The sequence below is a fragment of the Cladophialophora yegresii genome, assembly GCF_000585515.1.
Source record: "Cladophialophora yegresii CBS 114405 chromosome Unknown aczIN-supercont1.5, whole genome shotgun sequence".
NCBI classification, from domain to species: Eukaryota; Fungi; Ascomycota; class Eurotiomycetes; order Chaetothyriales; family Herpotrichiellaceae; genus Cladophialophora; species Cladophialophora yegresii.
The window spans coordinates 3,254,366-3,279,092 of record NW_006913049.1 but is presented as its reverse complement, the minus strand read 5'-3'; the positions used below and the strand labels follow the sequence as shown (position 1 = coordinate 3,279,092).

The window sequence follows — 24,727 nt, the reverse complement described above, 5'->3', positions numbered from 1 at the left end:
GTCCAACGTCCTGAGGGGACCATGAGCGCAACCTTTACCTTGCCCGTTGCTTCCACCGACAGTCGCAGGCATGGGCACCCTCATGGTCCTTCCCACACCTACACCCACGCGCACGCACATTCTCACTCCCACGTACAGTCGAATGCGAGTATAGATGCACGGTCGCACCAGAGAAGTCGCACGGGGAGTCGGCTCACAGCACCGTTCCCCCTGATGCGAATACCCTCCGAGTCTCTTGTTCACCAAAATGAGGCCAGTGTGGACTCGAACCAGTTGCCTCCCATCGACACGCACTCTCACCGACACCACCGCGTCAGTCCCGCCCCATCTCTCGATCTTTCTGGGATGCAGTTTGGAGCGAAGAGACGGGACAATGAGAAGACAGCCTATCCCTCCCCAGCTGCCCCTCCGAGGCCGGCTTTTAGGCGGCATCACTCAACGCCGACTCGGTTCCTCTTGAAAAGCACCGAGAACTACTCCCTGCTTCACGGCATCCTAGAGGATGACGAGTCGAGGCGCATATTCTATTTCATGATCCTGAACTTGTGCTTCATGGTGGTCCAATCGACGTATGGCATTCTGACAGGGTCGTTGGGCTTGATCAGCGACAGCATTCACATGTTCTTCGATTGTGTGGCGCTCTTGGTCGGTGTTTGTGCTGCAGTCATGAGCAAGTGGCCTCCGAGCCTCAAATTCCCATACGGTTACGGAAAGATCGATACCTTGGCTGGACTAGGGAATGGCATTTTCTTGATGCTCATTAGCATTGAGATTATCTATGAAGCAGTCGAGCGACTCTTCATTGGCGCCGATGTCAGTCGAACTACCGAGCTACTTGTGGTGAGCACCCTAGGGCTGTTGGTCAATCTGGTAGGCATTTTTGCCTTCCATGGAGCCCACGACCACGGACATGGGCATGGACATAGCCATAGCCATGGCCATTCTGATCACGATCACGACCATGAGCACAAGCACGACCATGAGCACAAGCACGACCATGATCACAAGCATGCCCACAGCCACGACGAGGAACCAATGACCGCCTCGGCATCTCCTATGAAACACAAACAGGGCGGGGCAGGCGACCATCACCACCACCATCACTCTGGCGGAGAAAATATGCAAGGTATCTATCTGCACATCATGGCCGACGCGCTCGGGTCTCTCGCCGTTGTCGGGTCGACCCTCCTCGTCCGGTGGACTGGCTGGAGTGGCTTCGACCCCCTGGCCTCGTGCATTATCGCCGTCCTCATCTTCGCATCTACAATCCCTCTGGTCATGTCGACAACAAAGATTCTTCTGCTATCCCTCAACTCCGACATCGAGTATAACCTTCGCGGCATCCTAAGCGGAGTGGCCGAGATCCGCGGCGTAGTGGGCTACACCGTCCCCAAGTTCTGGCTCGAAGACATGAAGAAAGAGCCAGGCCACCACCACCACGGCCATGATCATGGACATTCCCACTCCCACACCCATGCTCGCAAATCGAGCGAGGGCAAGAAATGTGACCATGATCACGCCCACGACCACGCCCACCGTCATCATCATGACCACCACGACCAACCAGCCGATGATCCCACAGTCCTGGGTGTAATCCACGTCATTGCCTCGCAGACGGCCGATCTAGAAGACGTAAGGGAACGGGTGGACCTGTACCTCCGCCAGAGGAAGATGGACGTGGTGGTCCAAGTGGAACGCGAAGGCGAGTTGCGGTGTTGGTGTGGCGGCAACGGGATCAAGAGTCCTACTTGAATCTAAGGGGCCACCCAAGCATTGGTGACTTGGTTGGCGTTTTCGGTGGGTGGTTAGGTTAAGGTAGTTGGGGCATACCACGCACAATACAGGGAATGGGCAAGACAGGACATGCGGACACGATATCACACGACATGACACACTGGAAAGTCATGCACGGTACACGAGTACCATCTGGGTCACGAGTGTAGCGCTCCAGCAGAGCTAGAGCTTCAATACGGAATGAAAACGGGTCAATCAAACAAAATGATGTGGGCGAAAAAAGGTTCCATTGAACAAACGATGTGAGAGCAGACGAGGACCGGGACGACACAGCCGACGACTGACAATAAGGTATACCGCGCTTCATGTCTGTCACGAAGCATTTACACCCTGTAAAATTTGGGTTCTGGTGATTGATTCTCTTACTACCGTAAATCTAGTGGGTGGTGGCCGGTGACTGGGTCTTGCTTGCTTGCTCAGATTTCAGAAGTCGGCGGCCCCTGGTACGGGGGACTCGTGTGCATTGCAGGGAGGGAGGAGGGCTTGGTACATACACTACGGGGGCATGGGATTTTCATCTGGCTGGGTGAATGCAGCAGATGAGGAGAGAAAGAGTGTACTCCGTACCGTAGACGTGATTTGGTCCCTATGAAGATATACATATATATATGTATACATATATATAAATGTATGTATATCCAGCATCATCCAAATATGTCTCCATCCGTGCTGTTGGAATCAGAGGTCATAAGGGGAGAATGAAGATGAGGTCGGTTATAGATAGTGACAGACAGTCATGGTCATTCTTGCTGGAACCGACAAACCTCAAGATACAAATCAGCACCGACGTTGATCCCTCCGATTAAGAACGAATGTACATTCCCCATTTTCTGCCTTGCCAACCTGATCACAGTACCTTGGACGAGAACAACACGCAACCCTTTTTCTTTTCCTTTCGTCAGACCAGCCAGCCTGCCTCAATTTCTCTTTCCACTCGCGGGAGGTTTAATGCCTGACACTCCCCTGTGAACTCAATTCCGCCGGCGGCCTGTGTTCGCCCGTCACAGCCGTGGTCGAGGTACCTTGGCTCTGCGTGTCGCTCATGCCGGCGGTGCTCTGGCGATTTACGGGGACAGCGAAGGGGTGCACAACGTCCCCGGCAACCTCTGCCGGTGGCTTATAATGTCCCTGATCGTATATTGTACCACCAGAAGCATAGAAGGGTGGTGGTGGAGATTGGGATTGCGGGTAGGGATTCATGTTGCCAGGATATCCCATATGACCTACGGGTTGAATTCCGTAAGGGCTGCCGTACTGGTCGTGTTGGTGGACCATGGCGGGTTGCATTTGCGGCGCGCCGTATCCGAAGGCCGGGCTGAAGCCGTGCTGTGACGGAGTGCCATATAATTGTTGCTGCTGCATCATTGGGCTTTCGATACCCGTCGTCGCTACAGACATGTGCTTGGAATCTGCTTGTGCAGCAGCGTATGCGCCAGACTCGGGCCGGATTGGTCCTCCAGCTGCGGTGTTGGCCGCTTGAAGAGCCTTCATCTTCTTGCGGCGGCGGTGTCGCACGGCGAGGCAAGCCCAGAGAAAGCCGATGATGAGGAGGCCAGCAACGCCGACACCAGCACCAATTCCGGCTTTCGCGCCCGTGCTTAGATGGGTGTGGTTGTGGTGCTCTTCCTCTTCCACTTCCTCTGCACATGGGAGCCCGAGGGCGAAGACCCTGTCCAACTGTCAGTGTGAACCAACGAGACGGGGGAATAGAAAGGGAGTCTAGAATAAGGCTGGAACAGGATGCAACTGACTGAGTGACTACGACACTGACTGTCGGTACAGCTGTTGTGGTTGTAGATGCCGTTGCCAAAGATGCTATCACAGCTGACGTGATGGATGCAAGCACTTCCGAATCGGGCGTGATGGCCGTTGTAAGAATGCTCACACATGGCGGATAATTGCCGACCAAGACCTGACCATATACCTGGAAACCTGACGGGCTGGTGAAGCCGGTCAGCAATGAGACACAGCAGAGTGCAACATAGATGGTTGGAATGACAGGGCATACCAGCAAACAGGGTCAATGTCGACCATGTCACTATTCTCGAAATTAGGTCATGTGCCCAAAGTGAAGTTAGTGATTGGGAATACCTTGGGCAAACAGTAAGCGGGGCCTTGCTCAGCATCGAGACCACGCCCGTTGGGGTCGGACTAGGAGTTGTGCCTGTCCACGATGTCGTAGCCTCTTCATGTTCTTCCTCGTCACTCGATTCTGTGGCAGATGGTGAGGCAGAACCGGTCTCTTCAGGCACGGGGTTCGTGAAGTTGAGCGACGGACAGCATTCTGGGCGATCATCGGAACAACCCACCAAGGGAACTTCGATGGAGCCGCCATCGGGAAAGGTCAACATTGTAAATCGAGCAATCGCACACCTAGTCAATCATCAGCAGTTGTTTTCGCGCTTGGTAGAGTGTCAACGTGCGTTCCGACGAGTAAAGCCTGACCTGTGTACGGTACAGTCTGGATGGCGGGGATACTAGTTGATGCCGGAGGATACGCCGTGGTCGTCGCACCATCGTTTGTGCTGCCCGTGGTGTACGAGGTGTAAATGGTGGTGTTTCCATAGGCTGTGGTTGTGGTCGAGTCTGTTGCTGTGATGGTCGCTGTATCCCCTGAGAGCGACTGACCGTGGGCGAAGAAGGGGAACACAAGCAGGAACAAACTCAGTCTAGAAGGCGTTCCCATGATTGCAACCACGTATAGCCAAACTTGGAGGTGAGAGATCTCGAGCCCAGAAAACAGCTTCAGACTGGGTTGGGGAGCAGCGGAGGAGAAGCAAGAAACATTCTCAGCCCTGCGGCGACCGACTTCGTTATAGCGATCCGGTTCATGATGTGATTAGACCTACCGTAGTAGAGGCTTGAGAGTCTTGCCGTGGCCAGGAAAGTGCCTCGAGGGGTCGTCCGATGCCCAAGACCACAGTCTCGTAAGGGCATTGGTAAGAGTTGGTTGAACACGAAGTCACTAGGTCTGGATCCGTCCTCAGCCCTCCAAAGCTCGAGGATTAAGCGACATCAAGACAGTCGTGAAGTCTAAAGCTTGGCTTCAGCGGCTGGGCGCGATGGGCAGGATTGGCCCATGCACAGCTGGACCCCAGTTGACACGATGCTGAACACGAGCCGCGCTTCCTACTGGTCGATTCGCCGTGTCGCGGTGGAATATTGGTCATGTATTGCAGCCTCCTCTTCCCCAATGAAATAGATTTACCTTTGGAAGTCAGGACAGACAGCCGGAACGCCAGTGGGACGAAGTCATTGTTTGGGTTGTGGAAAGCCACTGCTGCGGCAGCGGCCTGACAAAGGGCACACAAGCGGGAGCCACTTAGCCGGCCGATGCTGGGAATTCCTCGCCTGGGAGGCTCGCATGCTGTCGTAATTCTCGTAACACCGGCCCAAAGGCAAGATTTCGAAGAAAGAGCAAAGCGTCTATAAGCTCAATGGCGGAAGGTGGAAAGCTTCGACGTCTACAGTAGGACGCCGACCCCAGACCCAAGGTTCAGCTGCCAAGACGCCAAGAGGGTTGGCATCTCGGCTTGCATGCTTCACGAAAGTCACCGAGTCTAGAGTCTAGAGTCGGTGTCCGCCAGCGGAAGCACGTCTGGTGCACATCAGCTCTCAATCCTGGCCTTTCATGCGCCATGTCCTGCGGCTGATGCTGCTGCTCCCGGGGCGTAACTGCCCGCCGCTCGTTGTTCCGCACACCACTGGGTGGTGTGTAATCCCCCTGTTCTTTGGGCCTCTACAAAGACAATGGGAAGCGTAAAGTGTTTCCCCTGTGGAAAAGAGATACGAGACCACACTGAGGACGAGCAGCAGAATGCAGAGTACGAAGGCGACTGCATTGGATTCCGTGTTTAGCAAGAGTTGCAGATATGGTATGTCGGCCTCGATGGCGTTGTCCAAAAAGCCGATGCAGAAGAGCCTCATGACGAGAATGACAGTTCCCATTGAGACGTTGAGGAGGAAGCTCCACCGCATTGAACGGAGGACGTTCAACGCAGCGTCTGCGACTTCCTCCGAAATGTGACAAGCACTATCTGAGCCTGCACAGGGAATATCAGCTTAGGAAGTGGTCGGGTGCCCGATGCCCAGCTTATCGAGATCACAGTATAGCACAGACACCTGCGACACAAGGTCTACAGTGCCCATGTTGTTCCAACCGCCCTTATCCGCCAAGGTCGCAAAGACCTCTTTGCCGCTGTTTGCCGGACACATGACTGTTGATTTGAGAAGCGCACAAATGGTCAGTCGGTCCATTGTGCATGGCCAGCAGCCCTGTGGGACGCTGGGAGGACGCACCCGAGAGTGGTATGATCGTTACCGTACACCCAAAAATGTGGCCGAACAAGCCTATGGTCTTCGATCAAACATTGGTAGGCTAATAGATCGTAAGCGTGGCTGGACTCTCGCTCAGCGGGTACCAGTCCGAGAGGTTACGTTGTCGCAATCCAGGTCTTGGGAATGATGGTGATCGCTAGAAGCGCAATACTAATGAGAGTATAATTGCCATTTTAGAAACACGAAATCCGCGTTCGAGACCTCGCTCAAGACCTCGATCAATGTGCTGCCAGACATAGATGCCGGAAGGAGAAATTGCCAACCATCCCAGCGTGGACATCCGGCCAGCAGAGTAGCTGAGGAATTCCTGATACCGAGGAGCGAATTCTGATACCCCAGTGTTGCTTCCCGCCAGTTGTCGGCGCGATTGGTTCCATTCCTGCCAGGCTTGCAACCACTGTCGAATAATTAGCAGAGCAAGGGGCCGATGATGTCCAGAACAAGCCAGCAAACGCACCGTCAACAAGACCCACACCGAGGAAGAACAACGCAGATCCCTATGTCACCATGTAAGTGGATGGCGAGCATCGGTGTTGGTCCCGTCGGAAGCAGGACCTTGGATCTATTTTGTGTGTGGAAAGGAGCTCGTCACGCATATGGAGATAAACCCAGGGCTCGAGATCAACGACAAGTTGCGGCCGATTTCTTGACACTTGACGCGGCGAAACATGACTTAGATGTCCTGCATGGTATCGCCAGACAAATCATGGCGAGCCTCCTCGAGCCTGTTATCGAACGGACACTCCTCCACGGGTGTCGTTGAGGACAATTTGGGCTGCGCCATCTTCTCGTCGCTGTAAACCTTTTCATTCGCCATACTGAGACGACGGTAGTTCCACTTCCTCATGCACACCCATGGTGGTCGCTCGGGCCGCTCTGCTCTTATCGTTCCCGGAATGAGCCGTGTGTGTCCCAAGCCGTGATATGTAGTACCGGTATGTCCAGTCTACGTCTTGTTCCGTGGTAACCCAGGAAAAGGACCGTCTCGGTGGAATGTCCAGGTGTCACACCCCCCGTCCTGAGACATGGCATTGCTGTGTACGAGGTCTAATATGCAAGGAGGTCCGAGAAGGTAGTACCAGCGAAAAGAAATTCGAGTCTTCAGGTTCTGTGTAAATTACATGTCATCATAGTGATTCTACTTAAGATCATAAGAATAATGTGACCCCAGCTTAAGAATGTCTGCCTCCCGTGACGGACGCTCTCGCCGTACCTGTACACTTTCGCGGGAGTTCCGTCATTTTCATCAAGCACTGCAGCACGAAGAGGAGCTGAAGTACGGAGTATCCAACTCTGCCATAGACCCGGCATATCCAGCAACGCCTTGCGTATAATCAAGAGGGGCCTGCGTGATCGCCGAAGCGAATAATGGGTTGTGCAGGCGCAAATTATAACAACACCGCTCTTCACAAACCAGCCGCAATCTTGCCAGCGGCCTCATCAGCCACGCTCTCCTCGTACCAAGCCTTGATGCGAGCGGCTTTCTCAGGGCTCCGGACCTTGACATCCATCTTGAAGGGAAGGGGACCTCCGATCAGATTGGGGGTGAAAGCAAGGGAGTCTGGCCACATGGGTTGTCCGTTTGCGTCCTTTTCCGGAAGGAGTTCGAAGCAGCCGACAATGGAGCCGCAAGCAACGAGCAGTTCCGCCTCAGTAACCTCGATACCCGGGCACATGCGGCGGCCCATGCCAAAACCGTGGTGACCCATAAGTCTGGGGTGTTCCGTAAGAGGTTCCTTGTAGGTTGGGTAATCCTTCTCAAGCCATCTCTCAGGCTTGAAGGTTTCGGCGTCGGGGTAGAGCTCGGGGTTGCGGGCAAGGGCCAGGTCGACAGCGTGAATAACGGCGCCCTTGGGGAGGTAGTAGCCGTTCCATTCGTCATCTTCCTCAAGGAGACGGGGAACACCCAAGGGGACTGGTGGTCGCCATCTGACGCACTCCTTGATCGCAGCGCGGAGGATAGGCAGGTTTGGAGCGTCAGACACCTCAACAACGCGGTCACCGATGACCTCGTCGTATTCTTTGCGGACCTTCTCTTGCCACTCCGGGTGAAGAACCATAGCAAGGAAGAAGCAGTAGAGCGGACCACCAATTGTGAAGATAGCGACGGTCACCAGCATGCCAACAGCGTAAGCGGCCTCGTGGTCGTCGAAGCCGAAAGATCGGCTGCCGGCTTCCGCCTCCTTGCGCTCAAAGTAGGTTCTGGCGTAGCTGATAGGAGCAATACCCTGGTCCATTTCCATACGAACTTGCTTCATCAAACCCTTCCACAGCTTCTCCTCCTTTTCACGTCGCTCACGGACCTTGCGGATTGATGGATTGATCCATTCTGGGAGGCTACCGAGGAAAGGCAAGAGGTTGGTGATGGGGCCAGAGGGCGAAATCTGAGGAATGAATTCTCCGGCGTTTTTGCAGTGGGCGGCAGCAGACGCAGGGCTGCCATAACCAAGACGAGCGCTGATGCGGCCGCAGAAGCGATCGGTCAGGGCGAAGTGGTCCTTAGGATCCACGAGGAGCTTGTACATGAATCGCTTGCATTCGTGGCTGACATAACCATAGTACTTCTGGTTGAAGCCCTGGGTCAGGACAGTGTGGGCGAACTTGCGCTGGTTGCGCCAGTGGTCTGCGCTGGTTAGTCGTAGTCCCTTGTTTCGTGGACTTGTCAGATCAACTTACCATCGTGGGCCAAAAGAGGGAGGTACTGGCCCTGAGAGTCGCTGCCAGGGACAGCAGGGACCATAGGGCGGGAAGAGTAAATCCGGGCCTTCTTGCAGAGAAGATCATAGGCGATGTTGGCATCACCAACCCAAATGTGCATCTCTCCGCAGATTGTGGAGCGGAAGATTCCGTTGTACTGATCGCAGAACTTCTTCATTGCAAACCAAGGGGCATTTGGGTCGACATCGTGGATGCGTCCGATGTAGGGGATCGTGCTCGTCGGGCCCGGGATGAGCTTGAGGCCTGGCGGAGGTCTGTCTCGGAGGGAGTATTTGATTATTTGAATTGCAGTAACGAGGACGAAAATGCTGGTACCAATGAACCATTTGTAGGTTCCAATGGCATCGAAGGCCTGCTGTGACTGGAAAAGAGCGTCGGAGGTCTCATTGGTGTTGAGATAGCTGGATAGCTGGGTCATAATGACCGACGGCGAGATGGAGGCCGCCATCACGATCGAAGTGCCCTGCAACAATAATTGCAGAAGGACTCGACCCAAACGAAGGGAAGGATAAGGATTGATATGGGAACGATCGAAAGGGGTTGGGGATTTGGGGCCCCTAGGGAGCTGGTCATATATCAGGCCAGCAGCAGCCACACGCAGGATGGAGATGACTTTTCTGGCTGGGCAGGCCTCGAGGACGCCGCGTCTGGGGACATTGTCACGGAGTACCGGCAGGGAGCAAGCTGATAGGCGCGTGCGAGGGCGCAGTTGTAATCAGAATTGGATTTCGCGTCCAGGAGCGTCAGACTTGTCCGTGGCTAACACGTTGTTTTGCAAGTGCTACCAACGGTCTAGAGGCTCATTACGGGGGCTGCGCATTAGGCATTCGCTAGTGACACTCCCCCACCCCACCGCCTGGCCCAATGGAGGCTTAGGCTCCACTACATGCCCCTAATTTTGGAACATGAGCTTTACAGCCACGGCCTCTTGGCAGTGTTGCCCTGATACAGCCCCTGAAACCACTTGCCTAAGATTGGCATGTCCGTAGCGCGAGGCGCCGCTCATTTACTCTGTAGGCACTGGGCTCGTATTGTCGGATGCGAAGCACCATGTTTTGGACACCGCAACCGATACCCGACGCTAACATGCGACCAATGATGACGGCACAGTTGTGAAACATCTCAACATCCAGACATCATCGTCGATGGCTTCTACCACACTGGGAAGAATAAATCGTGGTACTCCCGTACGGAGTACATAAATTGCTTGCTCCGTTTGTATAGGAATTTAAAATGCTCCTGAACTCCCAGGGCTCCACACGAACTCCCCGATTTTTGCCTCTGAAGGATCAGATTGATGACTTTCAGCAGGGGGAACGACGGAGGAAGTCTGCTGGGGATGTTGCCTGGCGCCCCTAACTTGGTCCTCTGATTACATTGCAGTGTTCTGGCCGCTCAAGCACGCTCCCCTGGAACCTTCTTGCACGATAAGTCTGACTCGAGCGGCTGTGAAGCTCAGTATACAGTACTGCGTACTCATCGAATACAAGTAGCGACGCGCTCACTTGAGGTCACGGACAAAGGAGGTGAGATGAGCGCTACGAGTGTGGCACTGGTGGTAGCGAGGCAATCAACTCACTCCACACTGAGGCTGTGATACATTTCCGAGCAGTTGTATAATGCTTACTGCGCATGGTCAAGCATTGCTCGATCTCGGCTATCTTGACAAGCTGTCGTTACTCCGTACTCTGTAAAAAAACCATCCACCACACGAGTGTTGAGGGCCTTTTTACGATACCATGTGGTAATCAGTGCACTCCTTTTATCTCCGGGCAACCCCTTTCGTCATCGCCAGGACATGTTCAGGGCACCCCGTGAGCTTGGACGACACGTTGTCCATCCTTCTATGCTTGTAAGCCTCTGCTCACCTAGAGGATCAAACTGTATCCAGTCGTCAGGCCTTATGTTCCACATGAGCGACGTAATTCATACGGAGTACACCACGCCATGTTTCTCTGTGCACCAGTCTCTCGGTTGAAAACTTGGCCTCTGATTGTTGACGCCGGAAATTTGCACAGCAAACATCTCAGCCTTGCGCTCCAGACTGTGACATGGACAAGGCTGCACTTCTTGGCGCTCGTTGTGGGTTTCTCGACTCAAAAGATGTCCAAAGTCACACCGCTACGCTCTTGCAAGGCAACCCTGCACAAAGTGAGAACGGGAAACCCTGGCGCTATGCTACCTGGGCCATTTCTAGCTGCACTAGAGTTTTTGGATTCGAGCTACAGCTCACGCAGCAGGGAAATTCTAGCTTAAACTCGGTATCAACGAGTCTCCGAAACTGCAGTTGACCAGTCCGCGAAGCCTGCAGAATCCTGCTAGGAGCAGCCCCATCCAAGTGCATCTCACCGCGTGACCTGACTCCTCTACTATCCATCTTCTGATTGCTTCAATGCACAATCTAACCAGTGACATTGAGCCTGTCTCTCTGCCTATCTGGCCAACATGCAAAAACGCACTGACCTGGTCGGCCGAGGCCCTGGCGGTTGCGGCAGGTGAAGCCGTGCATATCCTAACGCCTCGCGATTCGTCCGCATCCACAGAAAACCCCGGTAACAAGCAATGGCACATTCATACCGTCCGTGTCAACCAGTTCGATCCCAGCGAATGGCCGCCCCAAGCCCTCGCTACGGTCACTCAGTTTTCACTCGGAGAAGAACTATCTGAATCGACTATCGTCTCCATCGCTTGGTCTCCTGCGGGGCTAGGTGTCTACAGAAGAAGTGTTCTGACCATTTTGACATCTAATCTCGTCTTGTCGCTATGGGAGACTACCGGAAGATTTGGGGTGTGGCAGCGCACAGCCGTCGTCAATCAGCATCTGTCCATGCACAATATCAACGAGACTGGGGACAATACAAGATGCCAACACAGAGTCCGTGCCTTTGCTTGGCTGCCCAGCTTCCCATCTGTTGCAGAATCCATGTGGGGACGGCAACTTCTCGCCGTGGCTGACGATAGCTATACCATATCGGTCTATCATGTGTCGAAGAGAGGTGCTGTTGATGGGCAGTGGTCCTTCCGACTTCTGACACAGTACATGATCCCAGGCACGCAGCGCCTTAAGTCCAACACAACACGAATGCAGAGCCTCAGGACCATTTTAACCCAATCGTCGCCTATCTCGAGCCTCGAGGCGACGGCGTGGCAAGGAGAGGGGGATCTAGGTGATGATGAAACGAAAAGTCTCGGTGTCAAGGTGAGTCGCGGTCAGTGCTGTACTCCCACGTTTCTGCGTGTGCTGGTCCGCGGCTCCAACGCAGCTCCAGTCGAGGATGGAGGAGACTTGGAAGCCTCGATCATCCCCATCTCATCGTTGCCTGGTCTCACTTTTCCTGTGCCACCTTCCAAAGACGTCTTCGCACCGGTTGTTGAGGAGTCTTGTTCAGAGTTCGTTCAAAAACATGGACTTCGTGGGAAAGTTCGTGTCAATCACTGGGGCACCGCGTTGTCTCCTGGTCACGAAATCGCAGCAGCTTGTGTGTCGCTACACCCTTCAGACATGATTGAATATGTCATACCTTCGGCTCAGCGCGTCACCCTTCACTTCATACGCGTACAAGAGTCTTTGGTTGAGGAATTTGCCATGGAAGATCCCGTCAAAGTGCAAAAACGTATATTTGAATTCATGCTAGAGTCATCGGAAGGCCAGATACACATCGACTTTGACCGGAAGATTATCAGAAATACTGCTGCTCTTATGAAGCTGAATTTCAAAGATTCAATCGATGTGGCCGACTTGGTAGGTGCGTGGTTAGCACGGCATCAAAGCTCTGTGTCGAAAGAAAAGCCCGTTGGAGGTGACGTGCAAGAACAAGACACAGAAGAACAGCAGGAAGAGCAGATGAACCTGGACCGCCCGGGAACGGGCAGGGAGCATGCTAGAGCTGAAGAGCTCTGCGAGTTCTGTGACGAGCCTATTCCGTTCACGTCAGACTTCGCCCATGCCAGATGCAATCGGGGCCACCAATTCAGCCGGTGTTGGCTCTCCTTCGTTGCTATCCAAGAGCCTGGAATTTCCAAGTACTGTTCTAAATGTGGAAGGCAATTCCTCGATCTCGGGAAGATGGAATTCCAAGGCGATGGTCCGAGCTTGGGTCAAGCGCTGTTCGACCGGTTTGATGCCTGCCCGTACTGCCAAGGCAAATATCGAGGGTGAGACTGGAATGCGGCTCGACGTCGGAGATAGTCCATCTTGTGTCACCACCACGAAATTGAGGCTGCGAACAGGGGCTTCCAAAGCTTCAGACGCGATGACGAAAACCCATCTTTGTTCCGTCCGAAAGGGCGAAACGATCCCTACTTCGCCGGATTTGAGGTTGTCGTCGACTATCGACGTCTTCTGATCGCAGCATTACCGCAAACGGAAAAAGTTCTTTCAAGGCCAGCACGATCCGAAAACGAACGCCTCAAGATGGCGATGCTTGAAATATACTTCCAGCAGGATGCTAATTGCGACTTCTTTGAACCGTTTTGTTGTGATTGTTCAAGTCAATGGTCTTCCACCCTACGAGTCCAATCCGAGTCTTTGCACGGAAGGAAGTCGTTGTCCAGCATCGTCATACGATCTCAAAAGGAAGCGCCATCTCCGGCAAGGACGAGAACATCATGTCTCCTACACAGATGCCAGGGTTTGCGTCGGCGTCAAGCTGGCGCGGTCGCCTTATGCCGCGAAGACAGAGTCAGGATAAACAAGCTGGCCCCAAGGAGATTAGTCGATGGTCGAAAACCACCACGGAGTCAGAACTGTCTGAAGCCCGGCTAGCACCGGTCTCGAAGAGGAGGAGCTTCCTTAAGAAGAAACAGAATCAGAAAGAGAATTCCAAAGAAGTCGACAACAACAGTCCGACAGACCCTTTCTACGACCCTGTCACGAAGCAACTCCAACCCTATGGAGGAGACATCCCTCGCATCACTGCCAGTCGACCAGACGCCACAGGGGAGCCTCAAACATTCCTTGATGATGCATCAGACAATGGGACCATGGACAGCCCAACGAGCCCTGTCATCCAGCGAGCCAGCAGTGTCCGAGTGAGCAGGCCTCAAGTCATTCAGCACAGTAACAGCTCGACTCCATCAGTGCCAAAACTGTGTCCTCCACAGAAAACCCCTTCTTCGGTGCACGACACGTCATCTTTGTCAAAGCCTCCACAAACTCTAGGTGAAGATCTGAGCAACCGTTCAACACCAACGGTGGAGAGACATGACAACGATAATGCCCCGGGTGGACCGATCGACGCCCTGAGAGCACTAGAAGGCAACGACAACAACCAGACAGATGGCGACATCACTGCCTTGCCACAGATACCCGCCCAAGGCAGCCTCGAGCCCCGCGAGTCGTTGAGAGAAACCATCGTCTCATGGCCCGACACCCCATCTCGACTTGAAGCACTCGACACGATGCCCACGCCGATGGGTGGATTCGGGTCCATGCGCATCCTTCGCGCTTCAAACGGCACTTTTTCGACAGATAGCGCAGCTACTTATGTGTCGCCCTCGTCCATTATAACCGACGGCCTACGTTCCAACCCTCCCACTGAGACGGACAAGAAGCTCTCCCGTGCCATTTCCGCCCCTGTGCGTAGTTCCCGACGCGTGATGATCCGTCCCGCAGACTTGGTCATCAACAAAGGGGGCCACGATCATAAGCTGTTCCGGGAGAATATCGTCAGCACGCCCTACCCGGCAAGAAAAAGTAGCCACGTGGAGATTGATGGCATACTTGGGGTCTCAGCTTCGCATTCTCCGCAAAAGGAGGGAAACAATGGCAAGAAGACGTCGAAGCTGAGGCGATCGAGGCCTCTGTCGCATACTGCTGAAAGATCCGAACCGGACGACGAGACGGCTGATATTGCGGATCCCTTTGATACGAGCTCCGCGAACGAGAAAGCGCCAAAGATCCCCTTTTCCACTAAACCCACACCCCTACTAAGCGCGACAGCACCCGTGACTGCCCAATCCGACCGCTTCCCCTCGCCCTCTGCGCCAGAGACCGTCTTCGTGGAGCTCCGACTCGCTCGCCACCCTTCCGCGCGCGTGACCGTAGAGATCGAGGTGACGGACAAAGCGACCTTTGACGACGAACAACTCTTCACCGTCCTGCGAGAGCACTACATCAACAAACTTCTGGGGAAAGCACGATGGTGGTTCTGCGCCAGAACCATCGAGGATGCGAGCCTGGCCTGGGGCAGAGACCTAGAGGATTCCGCAACGTTGAGCTCTAACTCTCCAAGAACGTCCGGACTCTGGCACACCCACCACAACGCCGCCAGCAGTGGCACGAATCGGGACTTTGATCCCGCCGACTTCGTCCGCCATCTCCGCACACCGCGCCTTGGCCGCCGGCGAAAGGTGTGGCTTCTCTGGCTCCGCAACGCCCAACAGCACGGATACACCGCTGGGACGGGATCGAGTCGAGGTCGTCGATCCTATCTTCCCGCGACGGTGGGCGTCGGTTTCAGCAATAGTCCAAGCACTAGTACGGGCAACAGCACCAACACCAACCACAGCCCGCAGGACGAAAATTCGTCCACAAGCCCGGTCTTTTCGTTCACGCACTCGCGCCAGAACAGCGCGGCGAACCAAGCCCAGCTTCAGCCGCAGCACCTCCACATCCACCTCGACCAAGTGGCACAGGCAGACAAGTCGCCGACGCAGGAATACCGCGGCGTGGTGTCGAAACAGCCGAGCCTCTCCCTAGGTCGGATGCCGTTTAGTCCACCTGACACCCGCTGGCAATCCCACCCGCAAACTCCCTCCTTCCCAACGTCATTCAACCGCTCGAGAACCCTTGCCATGTCGTCTTCCTATCGACCATCTGCATACTCACCGGCATACCCACATCATCCTGAAAGTCACCTGGTGGCCTCCTCCCCACCATCAATCTCCCTGCACCACAGAATTTCGGTCAAGGCCACCGCGCTCTTCATGTGCCTCGTGCTCTTCCTCGCCCTCCTCACGACCATCCTCTGGATCCTCTTCGGCTACCCCGGCCGGAGCGCCACGCAGGGCAACGGCACGACGATGGTCGCGGGCGAGGAGTTTGATGTCCCCTGGCGGAGGGACGCTCAGGCGCGCGTTGGCGTCGGGTTGGTCATGGGAGTCATGGTCGTGCTTGTGGGCGCGGTGCTTGAGGGCGGGTGGGTCTGGGCGAGTTGGGTGCTTGTGTAGGGTATACACTTACGCAGAGATACATTCTACCGAGCAGATCAACAAGTAGTGGAGGGGCCAAACGATGGGTCGGTTGGTCGACAGATGCGTCGTTTCCGTTTCATGAAGCATAGATGTATGCATCTGGTGCATGCATGATGCGTATTGCACGGATCTCCTAGGAGACGGGGTGAGGTGGAATGGGAATGCATGGATCTCCTAGGAGACGTGGTGAGGTGGAATCGGAATGAATGGGAATGCATGGATCTGGATCTCCCGGAAGAGAAGTGGGAGGGAGGTCAACAAACGAGCGCAAATCATGCATGCTTCGCATGCCGTGTATGTGGCACTGGTATAATAATGGAGACTCTCAGACTGCAATCTTCAACCTTGACCCTAGTTACGGGGTGTTCGACCTGCTTGCGGCGATCAACCCCAGTTGATTGACCAGGTAATTAATTCATGTAACGCATGTGGTAATGAACGGTTGATGGAGGGACAAGAGACCCCCCCGGCTCGAGCTCGTGTTGAGATATCCAGAATAAACAGGGGATGAGGGATCAACTCATTCGAATATGTCAGTCAGGCCATGCATGCATGCCATGCGCGTCGTCTACGAGAATAATTTCAACTTTCATCTCTCCATCTTCAATCTTCGATCTTCAATCTTCCATCTCGCCATCTTCAATTTTCGATCTTCAATCTTCAATCTTCGATTCTCGACCTGCTGACGGCGGCGTGGCGTTCGACCTACAGTAGTCAGATCAACCATATCCCTTGGACGTATGGTATATCCCTTGGACGCATGGCATATCCCTTGGACGCATGGCATATCCCTTGGATGCATGGGGTTGGGGTACGGTATGGTTCATAGGGAAATCCGAGGCGTGGCTGCAGCTTACAGTACTGTCTGTTGAAACCCCTGAACGAACCGGAGATATACAGTAGACTAACAGGAGCGCGGGCTAGATTCTTCAAGAGTACTATTAATCTACCACGGTGCGCATGCATGTGCTCTCGTCAGATCAGTCTCACGGATTGTCTAGTTTAATTACTTGTATCGTCGGAATATATTCCATTTACATTAAATCGCCCTCGAACAAGAAACGCCCTTTGCGTGATCTCATCTCCCGTCTCCCGCTTGCAATTCCTTTCTACAGTATTCATGCCTTCGGACCCATCCAATCCATGACGGCGCTCCCCTCTATCGACAGAATACATAGTATATAATGTAGATTGTACTCGAGATAACGAACGGCCTTTGCGTGACCTCGTCTCCTGCTCGCATCAGGCCTTCGCACCCATCCGTCCTGGAAGCGCCGACTTCCTCTTCCCCGTCACTTTGCCCACGGGATCCTTGCCCTTCTCCTTCTCCCTCTCCCTCTCCGCCACGTCGATCGCGCTGCGCATGCTCTCAAAGCTGAATTTCGGGCGCAGGGACAGGCCCGTCGCGTTGGTGCTGCCGAATTTCGGCCGCAACGACAAATCCACTGCATTGGTGCCGCCCAGCGAGGCGGAAAGTTCTTGCTCCCACGGAGTCGCCACCGAGGTTGCCGCGGCCGTGGTAGTGGTGGTGGTAGCTGAAGTCGGCGTGATGATTGTCACTGTGGTGGTCGTGGTCGTGGAAGTCGGACCCTCCGTGATGCATACCGGAGTACGGCCCTCCTTTTCTAGTACGGCTGATTCGTGGCTGACAAGCGGCAGCCGCTCTGCCAGAGGTTGATCAACGGTGGAAGCCCAGTGCACAGACTGACTGACATCCTGACGAGGTCGCTGATTTTCGTCTGCAAGCGCTTTCGCTTGCGCAGGTATAGCGAATTTATCCGAATGGCCTACCGCAAGAGTATTTTCATGCCAGAGGGCGTCCATAAGACCAGTCGTCATGAGTTGCATGTCGTTGACACTCGGTAAAGACTCGACAATGGCTCGAGCTGCCGAAGACACCGGAAGGTCAGGTCGGTCTACCGCAGTCCTGTTGGCTACCGTCGCAAAATCCCTGGTCTGTATGGTGGAGTCCTCCATATCAGCATGCTCGGTCATCAATGGCTGATTTTCGTCGACCTCTTTCTCTCCCTCTTCGTCTTCTTCGAAAATTGGCCCAGTGTCTCCATTCCGCTTTCCGTGTAGACTCGCAAATCTGACGAAGCCGGGAGGCACTGAGTTCCTCTTGAGTTTTATTGGGCTCGCGTTTTTCTGCCGGAGGGGCTGCCGCACCGGACTTGATGCGGCAATTTCCATCTCCATCTCACCAGTGTGCTGCGGGTGTTCGGGTTGAGACTCGGACGGCGCATTGTAGGGCTCGATACGGGCTTGACGGGTCTCATCCTGGCCCACTTGCATGGGTATGATAGGGATGAATCTGTCGCGGCTCGCGTCAGAACTTCTTCTGGCAGATGAGCCGGATGTCCGCTCTATTTCAAAGCTGAAGTTCGTCCTCAAATTTTCATTCTCCAGCACTGGGCTCAGCTCGCTGTTAAATCCGTGGGGCCGTTTCAACCTCCCGCAGCATGAGCAACGACCGTAGACCGGCGCAGAAGTGATTTCCTTTTCTTTGCCTTTGGGCGCATCTGGGATCACCAAGGACAGTGGCCGAACGACGGGGTGTGCCGAGAAACCGCCATTTTCGTCTGTCGCACCACCCGCAGGCGTCTCCGCAGACGGTACGGTCTGTACAGATTCCGGCTTCGATGGTTCTGCTGGAACTTCATCCTGTGGCAAAGACAGGGTCCTTCGTCTCAGTTTCTTCAATTTCTTCTCCGGACTTTCGTGGTTAAGTTTGTCTCCCCCGAAGAGTGCTGCATGTATCGTGAATCGCCTCTGCTTGTCTTTCTCCTTCTTCGGGGATTCCGGGGCAGGATCATCCTTAGGCTCCGGATCAGATACAGCGAGTGTAACATTGGGCAAGCTGTCGACAACCGCAGGTTCTGGTTCAACCTGAGCATCTTGTTCACCATTCTGCATCTTTGGCTGGTTATGCGGATCATCTGCAGTATCGAATGCCGGGAACTTGTGGGTGCCATCCGCGATGATCGAGACTGGAGAGTCGGTCAATCTAGGTGGACTGGGCTGTCGCGATGACGGTGCGCTGACGTTGGGCAGAGAATCGGTGCGTGTGTTTTGCAGACTTTGCGCCCGGCCGATGCTATGGTCACCCGATCCACGTTTCGCCAGTTCCGGCGACGTGCTGACCTGGCTCTGCCTTGGTCTGGAGAAGTATGAAAGGGGATTGTTGACAATCTGGTGAGAAGGGTATTGGAGCATGTTTACGGAGCCCGTGCGCGTCACTTCAGGGCCTCGATATGTCGGAAGACCGCGATACGTCGAGGACCCAGAGCTTGATGGGCGGGATGAAAGACCGTTACCGGATATGAAAGCAGCCTGTACTGACCCACGAGGTCGGGGAGCGTGAATGACTCCGTTCGCGTGGCCATGAGAAGAGCCGTGACCATGATGGTGATGACCATGAGTGCTGGATTGCGATGCGCGTCGGTGTCCATTGGGAGAGTGTGGGGGAGTTGGGATGTTAAAACTGTTGTTTCGCGAGACGGAGTTTCTGTGCGCCTGTGGGTGGTATGCGGGAGGTTCGTCCGGAGTTGCTGGGGGTGTGGCATTGGTGGATCGCCGCTGAGACGAAGTTGATTTGATACTGGACTGACTCTGGGTTCTGGAGGCCAGGGCACCGTTATTAAGCGACCGGATTTCGGCTGGCGTCAACTTGGCGACATGGGCACTGTTGCGGACGGCATGTCGTTGTCGTTGCTTCAGCGTCTTTTGCAGCTTGGCCATGTCGAAGTCGTCTGCGTCAAGTCAGTACAGGTCGGACAGAGCAAGGATGAAGGCAGAAATTTCAACGCTTGGAAATTCATGGGCAGGACGTTGGGATGGGGTCCGAGCGACAAGTACTCCGTGTCGGGTGTTGATGTCAATGGTCAGCCAAGGAGAAATGGCCGTCTGCAAGGTAAGCTTTCGACTGGGACAGGAAACGCGACTCACCCGACGGATGTGCAGTGGGTGCCATGGTGGGCTTGGGTCGGACGAGGAATAGTCCCTGCCCTTGTGCGAATAGGTTATTGCCGTCCAAACCCGCCCCAGGATATCCGGTCAGCAGGAGGTGGTACAGTCGTGGGTCGAGTCAGGCCAAGCTCCCCAGGTACCAGGGACGATCAGGCGTTTCAGGCACGCAACAATGATGGCGGTGCAGGGTGAATTTCCTGAACAGCGCCGTCAACGAAGTCGGAGCTGACTTGCAGGATGACTAGCGCTACGAGTTGAGACAGAAACGAGCGACGGTGTCCGGGCTGCCGGTTGGAAAATTCATGGAATACAGAGTCGAATAGGTGATGCGATCGTCATTCCCAATGCGGCCGATTTGGCTGGGGGCTGGCGTGTCAGATGCGTGGTTGAGCGAGTGTCGGAATTGAAAGCTGCGGGCGACCGTGACCGACTGGGAATCGCAACAAGGGTATGCGCGCAAGATGGTGCAAAGACGCAATTGCCGGGTAGGATCCAGGTTCTGTGTACTGTGCGTGAAACGAGTGACTGGAAGGAGGAAGGATGATTCCACGGCTTCAGGTGAAGAAGTTTAGCGGTGACAGCAAGGGAGGGGCAGTCGACTTCGCACGGTGTCGGGGAACCGTGATCGAGCCGGGTTTGGGTCGCTAACGCTGACGCTGGAGCTTGAGCTGTCGCAGGAGCAAGCAGCTGGTACGTATCGTGAGCCTGGGGATGATGGCTGGATTGACAATGGTGTCCGTGTCAGTGGTGCGCGAAGAGAGGACGAGCATGACCACCACACTTTGTCTGCCTGGCCTTCCCTGTTATCCTCTCTTTCTTGTAGGTCCCGCTCTTCTCTGATAAAAACCCATGCCGGCGGATGGGTGCCATCGCAGGGGGGAGTTTGCCCAGATTAAGCATGGGCTCGGTTCCTGGATGGGGGTATGCGAGGGTGTCTCGGTGCATGAGGCTTGATCCGCTTGCGAAGTCGTTGGCTGGGTTTTGGCAACTGTCTGACTTCGGGAGGCTCGTCTTCCAATGAAATGCCGCCCAGGACTTGGAGATTGACGACCGAACGCCATTGATGAGGCGCCTGCGGAGCCCGACTGTAGGATCACGATCCACAAAGGCTCAAAAATCACGAGGCACATGGACGCCGAAACCAGCAGACACGAGTCTCAGGCAGCCTTGTTCCACTGGCCTTTGCCTGTTTCGCAGCATCGACTTTTTGACAGCTCGACACTATTAGTATCGGCTTGACCAGCTTACGCGTGTCTGGGAGTTCGGCAAAAGGAAGATTTCGCGCCCTACGCTGAGCCGCATCCCGGGAGATAACCTGATCGGGTCCAGGTACCAGGGACCAGGGACAAGGCACTGCGATGGGAACCAATTTCGCCTGGCTGACACGCTGACGTGTCGGGTTTCGAACCTCTATTGAATTCTTGTTATCAGAGTCAAGACCTTGGCTCTTGATACTGGTGTACTCCGTACACAGTGCCACAGTAGAGATACAGGCACATCTTGGGAGGTGCATTCCCAGGGCGTCAACACCGAGTACCGGGGAACGCTTGCAGGCAGTGCGTGGCCTTCCCATACGCTCACTACTATTTACTGATTATACCCAAATGCGCAACTTTTGTCCCTCGTCCGCTGTTGGTATCTTCCATCCTAATTGACCATTTCCTTCGTCCCGTCATAAAAGTAGACATTCATGAGCGTCCTCGCAGGAGCATCGCAACTTGGGGTATATTAACATATGCTGTGAAGGTGATCAAATGATCATGGACTTGGCGTCGGGCTGTTCGCTCTGATCATCCCTGATCATACATGGCGGCAGCCGAAGTGCGAGTCTCACTTATGCTCACAACGCCAGGCCCGTTCCATCGCCAGTCCACCGGTACAACGCGAGTACCTCTCGCCGCCAGTGCTGTTGCTCAGCCAGGTCTTCGGGGATACGACCACGAACTTGCTGAAGAGCTGAACGCATGACTTTTCGGAAATTGCGCTACGGGCATGTTAGCTCTTTCCCGCGGTGGTGTGTAAGACTCAAACGTACCTGGTATTGCGTGTCTAGAGTGGCCACGCATGCTTCGTGGGCCCGAACAATCGTCTCACATGCCTTGACAACATCTGGGCTCACATCGCCCTGAAGTTTGTCGGCAAACAGCAGCAGTAAGAAACTGCCCTGGAGAAGATACACTCCGAAGAAGAAGGGCATGAAACTCAAGTCAGGGTCGTCCTCGATGATTTCCGCCACCGCCTCGGCAGCAGATACGGCATGTCCTGTGGCCGTTACGAAGGATTGCGACGATATCCACAGGTCGTTGTCATCCAACAGTGCGATGGGATCCCATTTGCCGGTCAAGAGAATGTGCAAGACGTGCATGATATGAGTCCCGTACGCCACGACTGTCTTCGTCTGCAAAGCGAGCTCCGAAGCACTGTGCGACTCGTTCGTGCCCTGGGAAACCACTGACGGCGTGACCACATCGTTGTGGCTCGTGTCCTGGAAGTGTCCTCCTGCCGCCTCGAAGTCTTTCAGACTCTGCCCATAAGCCTCCAGCTGCAGCGTGATTTCGTCGGTGTGCTCGTCCCAGTTCTTGGCTTTGTTTGCGCGGGGCCCGAACCGTGGCCTGTTTCGCGCGTGGTTGAGATCCAAGATCTCACCCAAAATGACCATCAGGGGCAAGAAATACCCGAACACACTGTGCGACGTGCATTCAATGTTCAGTCCCCTCCGTCTAACCGTCGGATCAGACGCCCGGTCAAACCGCCCAGCTTGAAACATCTCGTCGTCCAATGGTTGCAAAAGGCCTTCGCACTCCTTGTTGAGGAAGAACATCGGCCGGTTGTAGCACAAAGCTAGATGCCGATCCTGCATATAGAGCAGCCACCAGGTTCGCCGGCGTTCCTCCCTTTCCTCCTCCGATACATATCCTATGGAGTTGCGCCGAGCATCATCCACCGAGTTCCTGCGGTTGTCTCCCGAATGGCCATCGGTGTTGTTACTCGTTTGATTGTTCTCTTCGCCGTCCTGCTCAGGCGGATTTGGAGGCAGTTCTCGGCCAAGTCGAATCTCTCGAGCGAGCGACCACGCCGCATTCCACCATCTCAAACTGGCTGCTTTTCGCTCGCTTGCCGAAACCACCGTAGCCAAGTGAATGTAAGTCGCCAGATTGTCTATCTGAGCTCGATCCACTCCTTGGCCGCCCGAATGTGTCGGCACAACCAGAGCACCCAGTCCTCCATCATTAGCGGTCATCTGTGGATAGTTCGGATTGGGAGTCTGCACCGAGCTATTGGGATGGCTGTGAACAAGTGGTTTCAGCATGTTAATTGTGAGTTCCAACAACCTCTGACATATGCGAGCTCGGGCATCCAGTTGCGCGGTCAGAAAGGCAGCGTCACTGGTTTGTGCCGCGATCCATAACATGCTAGCCAGGAGCGCTGGAGTACATGGACGAGGGTCCGTGGGATGCAGGATAGATTTCTTCCTGAAGATGTAGCCCAGAATATATGCGTTTGCCGGTCTGAGGTACGCCGAGGTCGAGCTCGTGAAGTATTGCTCGAGCAGGTCGCACGCCAATGCTTGAGGAATGATTGACTCGATGTGCGGCAGGAGAGGACGTAGGACTGGATATCTCAAAGTGTCTGTGATGCGCGGCTGGGCGGGGAGTGGCTCGTTGACGAATATCGGCGAGGTGAGTGCGAGCCAATCCGGCGACTCGACCATGGGAGCTTTGCCCATGAAGGCGACCGAATAATCGTCGCCCAGAGGAAATCCAAATGCTTGTGTCGCGCCTTGCACGTGCATGGTGTCGAGGGTGGACGGCGCATATGCCTGGTTGGGGACGGGGAATTCGATGGCCTGCGTCTGAGCAATGGATGGTATCATGGTCTGTTCCATTTCATGCATTGGATGCGCCCCGGTCATCCCTACTCCTGACGAAGGATCGAAACCGCCGAAGAAGGCATTCTGGTGAGGGTTGGGGTCGAACCCTGCGCTCGGAGGAGTGGTGTTCGAGGGTAAGGGATTGGCATCGACCAGGCCATCGCGACCGGCAAACGAGGTACTGGAATACTTCCTCGGGCCTGCGGACTGACGCACAGCGGACTGATGGTTGGTGGGCGGCTGAGCAGTGGATGCGTAGTTCGCTTCATCCTGTCCATCCGTCTCTTTCTTTGGTGCTCGGCCTCGCTTTTTATGAGCACGAGCATACTCGCAGATGAGAGAGTTCTCGGTGCAGTGCGCGCAGGGTTGTTTGCCGTCACATTTGGTACGCAGTTGATTGCACTGGTCACATGCTCGACTTATTCGCCGGCGAATGGCCGCCGCATCGTTGGACTCGTTGTTCCCCTCCAGCTCCGACTCTCGTCTCTTGCGACCGGCCTGAAGGTTGTCATTTTCGTATTTCGGCTGCGCGTGCAGGACGGAGGTGAGCTGTTGCGGTTGGGGAGTGATCATGTCGGATCTCTGGGCATAGTCGTGGTATTCGGAGTAGCTGTGTTGGGTTTGTGGGGGAATGCGGGAGAGCATATCGGCGGAATTTGAGGGTGAGAGCAGCACAGGGCCGTTGTCATAGTCCCTCAAACCTCGCTCGAGCGTCGTCAAGGGTTGACGGACAGGCAACAGGAAGCTGTTCGTTTGATGAAGGTTGTGGTCGACGACCGGTCAAGCACTGAGGAGACAGCTTCAGCTTCTGCCCTAACGGGGATAAAAGCGGTGGAAGCAGTC

General features: G+C 54.7%; 8 protein-coding genes across 8 annotated transcripts; 3 read left to right on the top strand and 5 right to left on the bottom strand.

The window, feature by feature from the left end:
* Window positions 1-213: 213 nt before the first annotated feature.
* On the top strand, window positions 214-1,752 carry A1O7_07904 (uncharacterized protein; the record flags this gene model as incomplete). Its single annotated transcript, XM_007761900.1, has 1 exon — window positions 214-1,752. The coding sequence occupies one exon, from the start codon at window positions 214-216 to the stop codon at window positions 1,750-1,752; it is 1,539 nt and encodes a 512-aa protein (XP_007760090.1).
* Window positions 1,753-2,739: 987 nt separating this feature from the next.
* Window positions 2,740-4,480, bottom strand: A1O7_07903 (uncharacterized protein; the record flags this gene model as incomplete). Its single annotated transcript, XM_007761899.1, has 5 exons — window positions 2,740-3,463; window positions 3,546-3,734; window positions 3,803-3,832; window positions 3,886-4,167; window positions 4,248-4,480. The coding sequence occupies 5 exons, from the start codon at window positions 4,478-4,480 to the stop codon at window positions 2,740-2,742; spliced, it is 1,458 nt and encodes a 485-aa protein (XP_007760089.1).
* A 1,376-nt stretch (window positions 4,481-5,856) lies between these two features.
* A1O7_07902 (uncharacterized protein) lies at window positions 5,857-6,051 on the bottom strand (the record flags this gene model as incomplete). The annotated part of the gene is made up of 1 exon (XM_007761898.1): window positions 5,857-6,051. The coding sequence occupies one exon, from the start codon at window positions 6,049-6,051 to the stop codon at window positions 5,857-5,859; it is 195 nt and encodes a 64-aa protein (XP_007760088.1).
* A 1,487-nt stretch (window positions 6,052-7,538) lies between these two features.
* Window positions 7,539-9,298, bottom strand: A1O7_07901 (uncharacterized protein; the record flags this gene model as incomplete). Its single annotated transcript, XM_007761897.1, has 2 exons — window positions 7,539-8,755; window positions 8,809-9,298. 2 exons carry the CDS (start codon window positions 9,296-9,298, stop codon window positions 7,539-7,541), a joined length of 1,707 nt encoding a protein of 568 aa, XP_007760087.1.
* A 1,944-nt stretch (window positions 9,299-11,242) lies between these two features.
* On the top strand, window positions 11,243-13,009 carry A1O7_07900 (uncharacterized protein; the record flags this gene model as incomplete). Its single annotated transcript, XM_007761896.1, has 1 exon — window positions 11,243-13,009. The coding sequence occupies one exon, from the start codon at window positions 11,243-11,245 to the stop codon at window positions 13,007-13,009; it is 1,767 nt and encodes a 588-aa protein (XP_007760086.1).
* Window positions 13,010-13,458: 449 nt separating this feature from the next.
* Window positions 13,459-16,020, top strand: A1O7_07899 (uncharacterized protein; the record flags this gene model as incomplete). Its single annotated transcript, XM_007761895.1, has 1 exon — window positions 13,459-16,020. One exon carries the CDS (start codon window positions 13,459-13,461, stop codon window positions 16,018-16,020), a length of 2,562 nt encoding a protein of 853 aa, XP_007760085.1.
* Window positions 16,021-17,286: 1,266 nt separating this feature from the next.
* A1O7_07898 (uncharacterized protein) lies at window positions 17,287-19,260 on the bottom strand (the record flags this gene model as incomplete). The annotated part of the gene is made up of 1 exon (XM_007761894.1): window positions 17,287-19,260. One exon carries the CDS (start codon window positions 19,258-19,260, stop codon window positions 17,287-17,289), a length of 1,974 nt encoding a protein of 657 aa, XP_007760084.1.
* Window positions 19,261-21,853: 2,593 nt separating this feature from the next.
* A1O7_07897 (uncharacterized protein) lies at window positions 21,854-24,529 on the bottom strand (the record flags this gene model as incomplete). The annotated part of the gene is made up of 2 exons (XM_007761893.1): window positions 21,854-21,997; window positions 22,049-24,529. 2 exons carry the CDS (start codon window positions 24,527-24,529, stop codon window positions 21,854-21,856), a joined length of 2,625 nt encoding a protein of 874 aa, XP_007760083.1.
* Window positions 24,530-24,727: the final 198 nt, after the last annotated feature.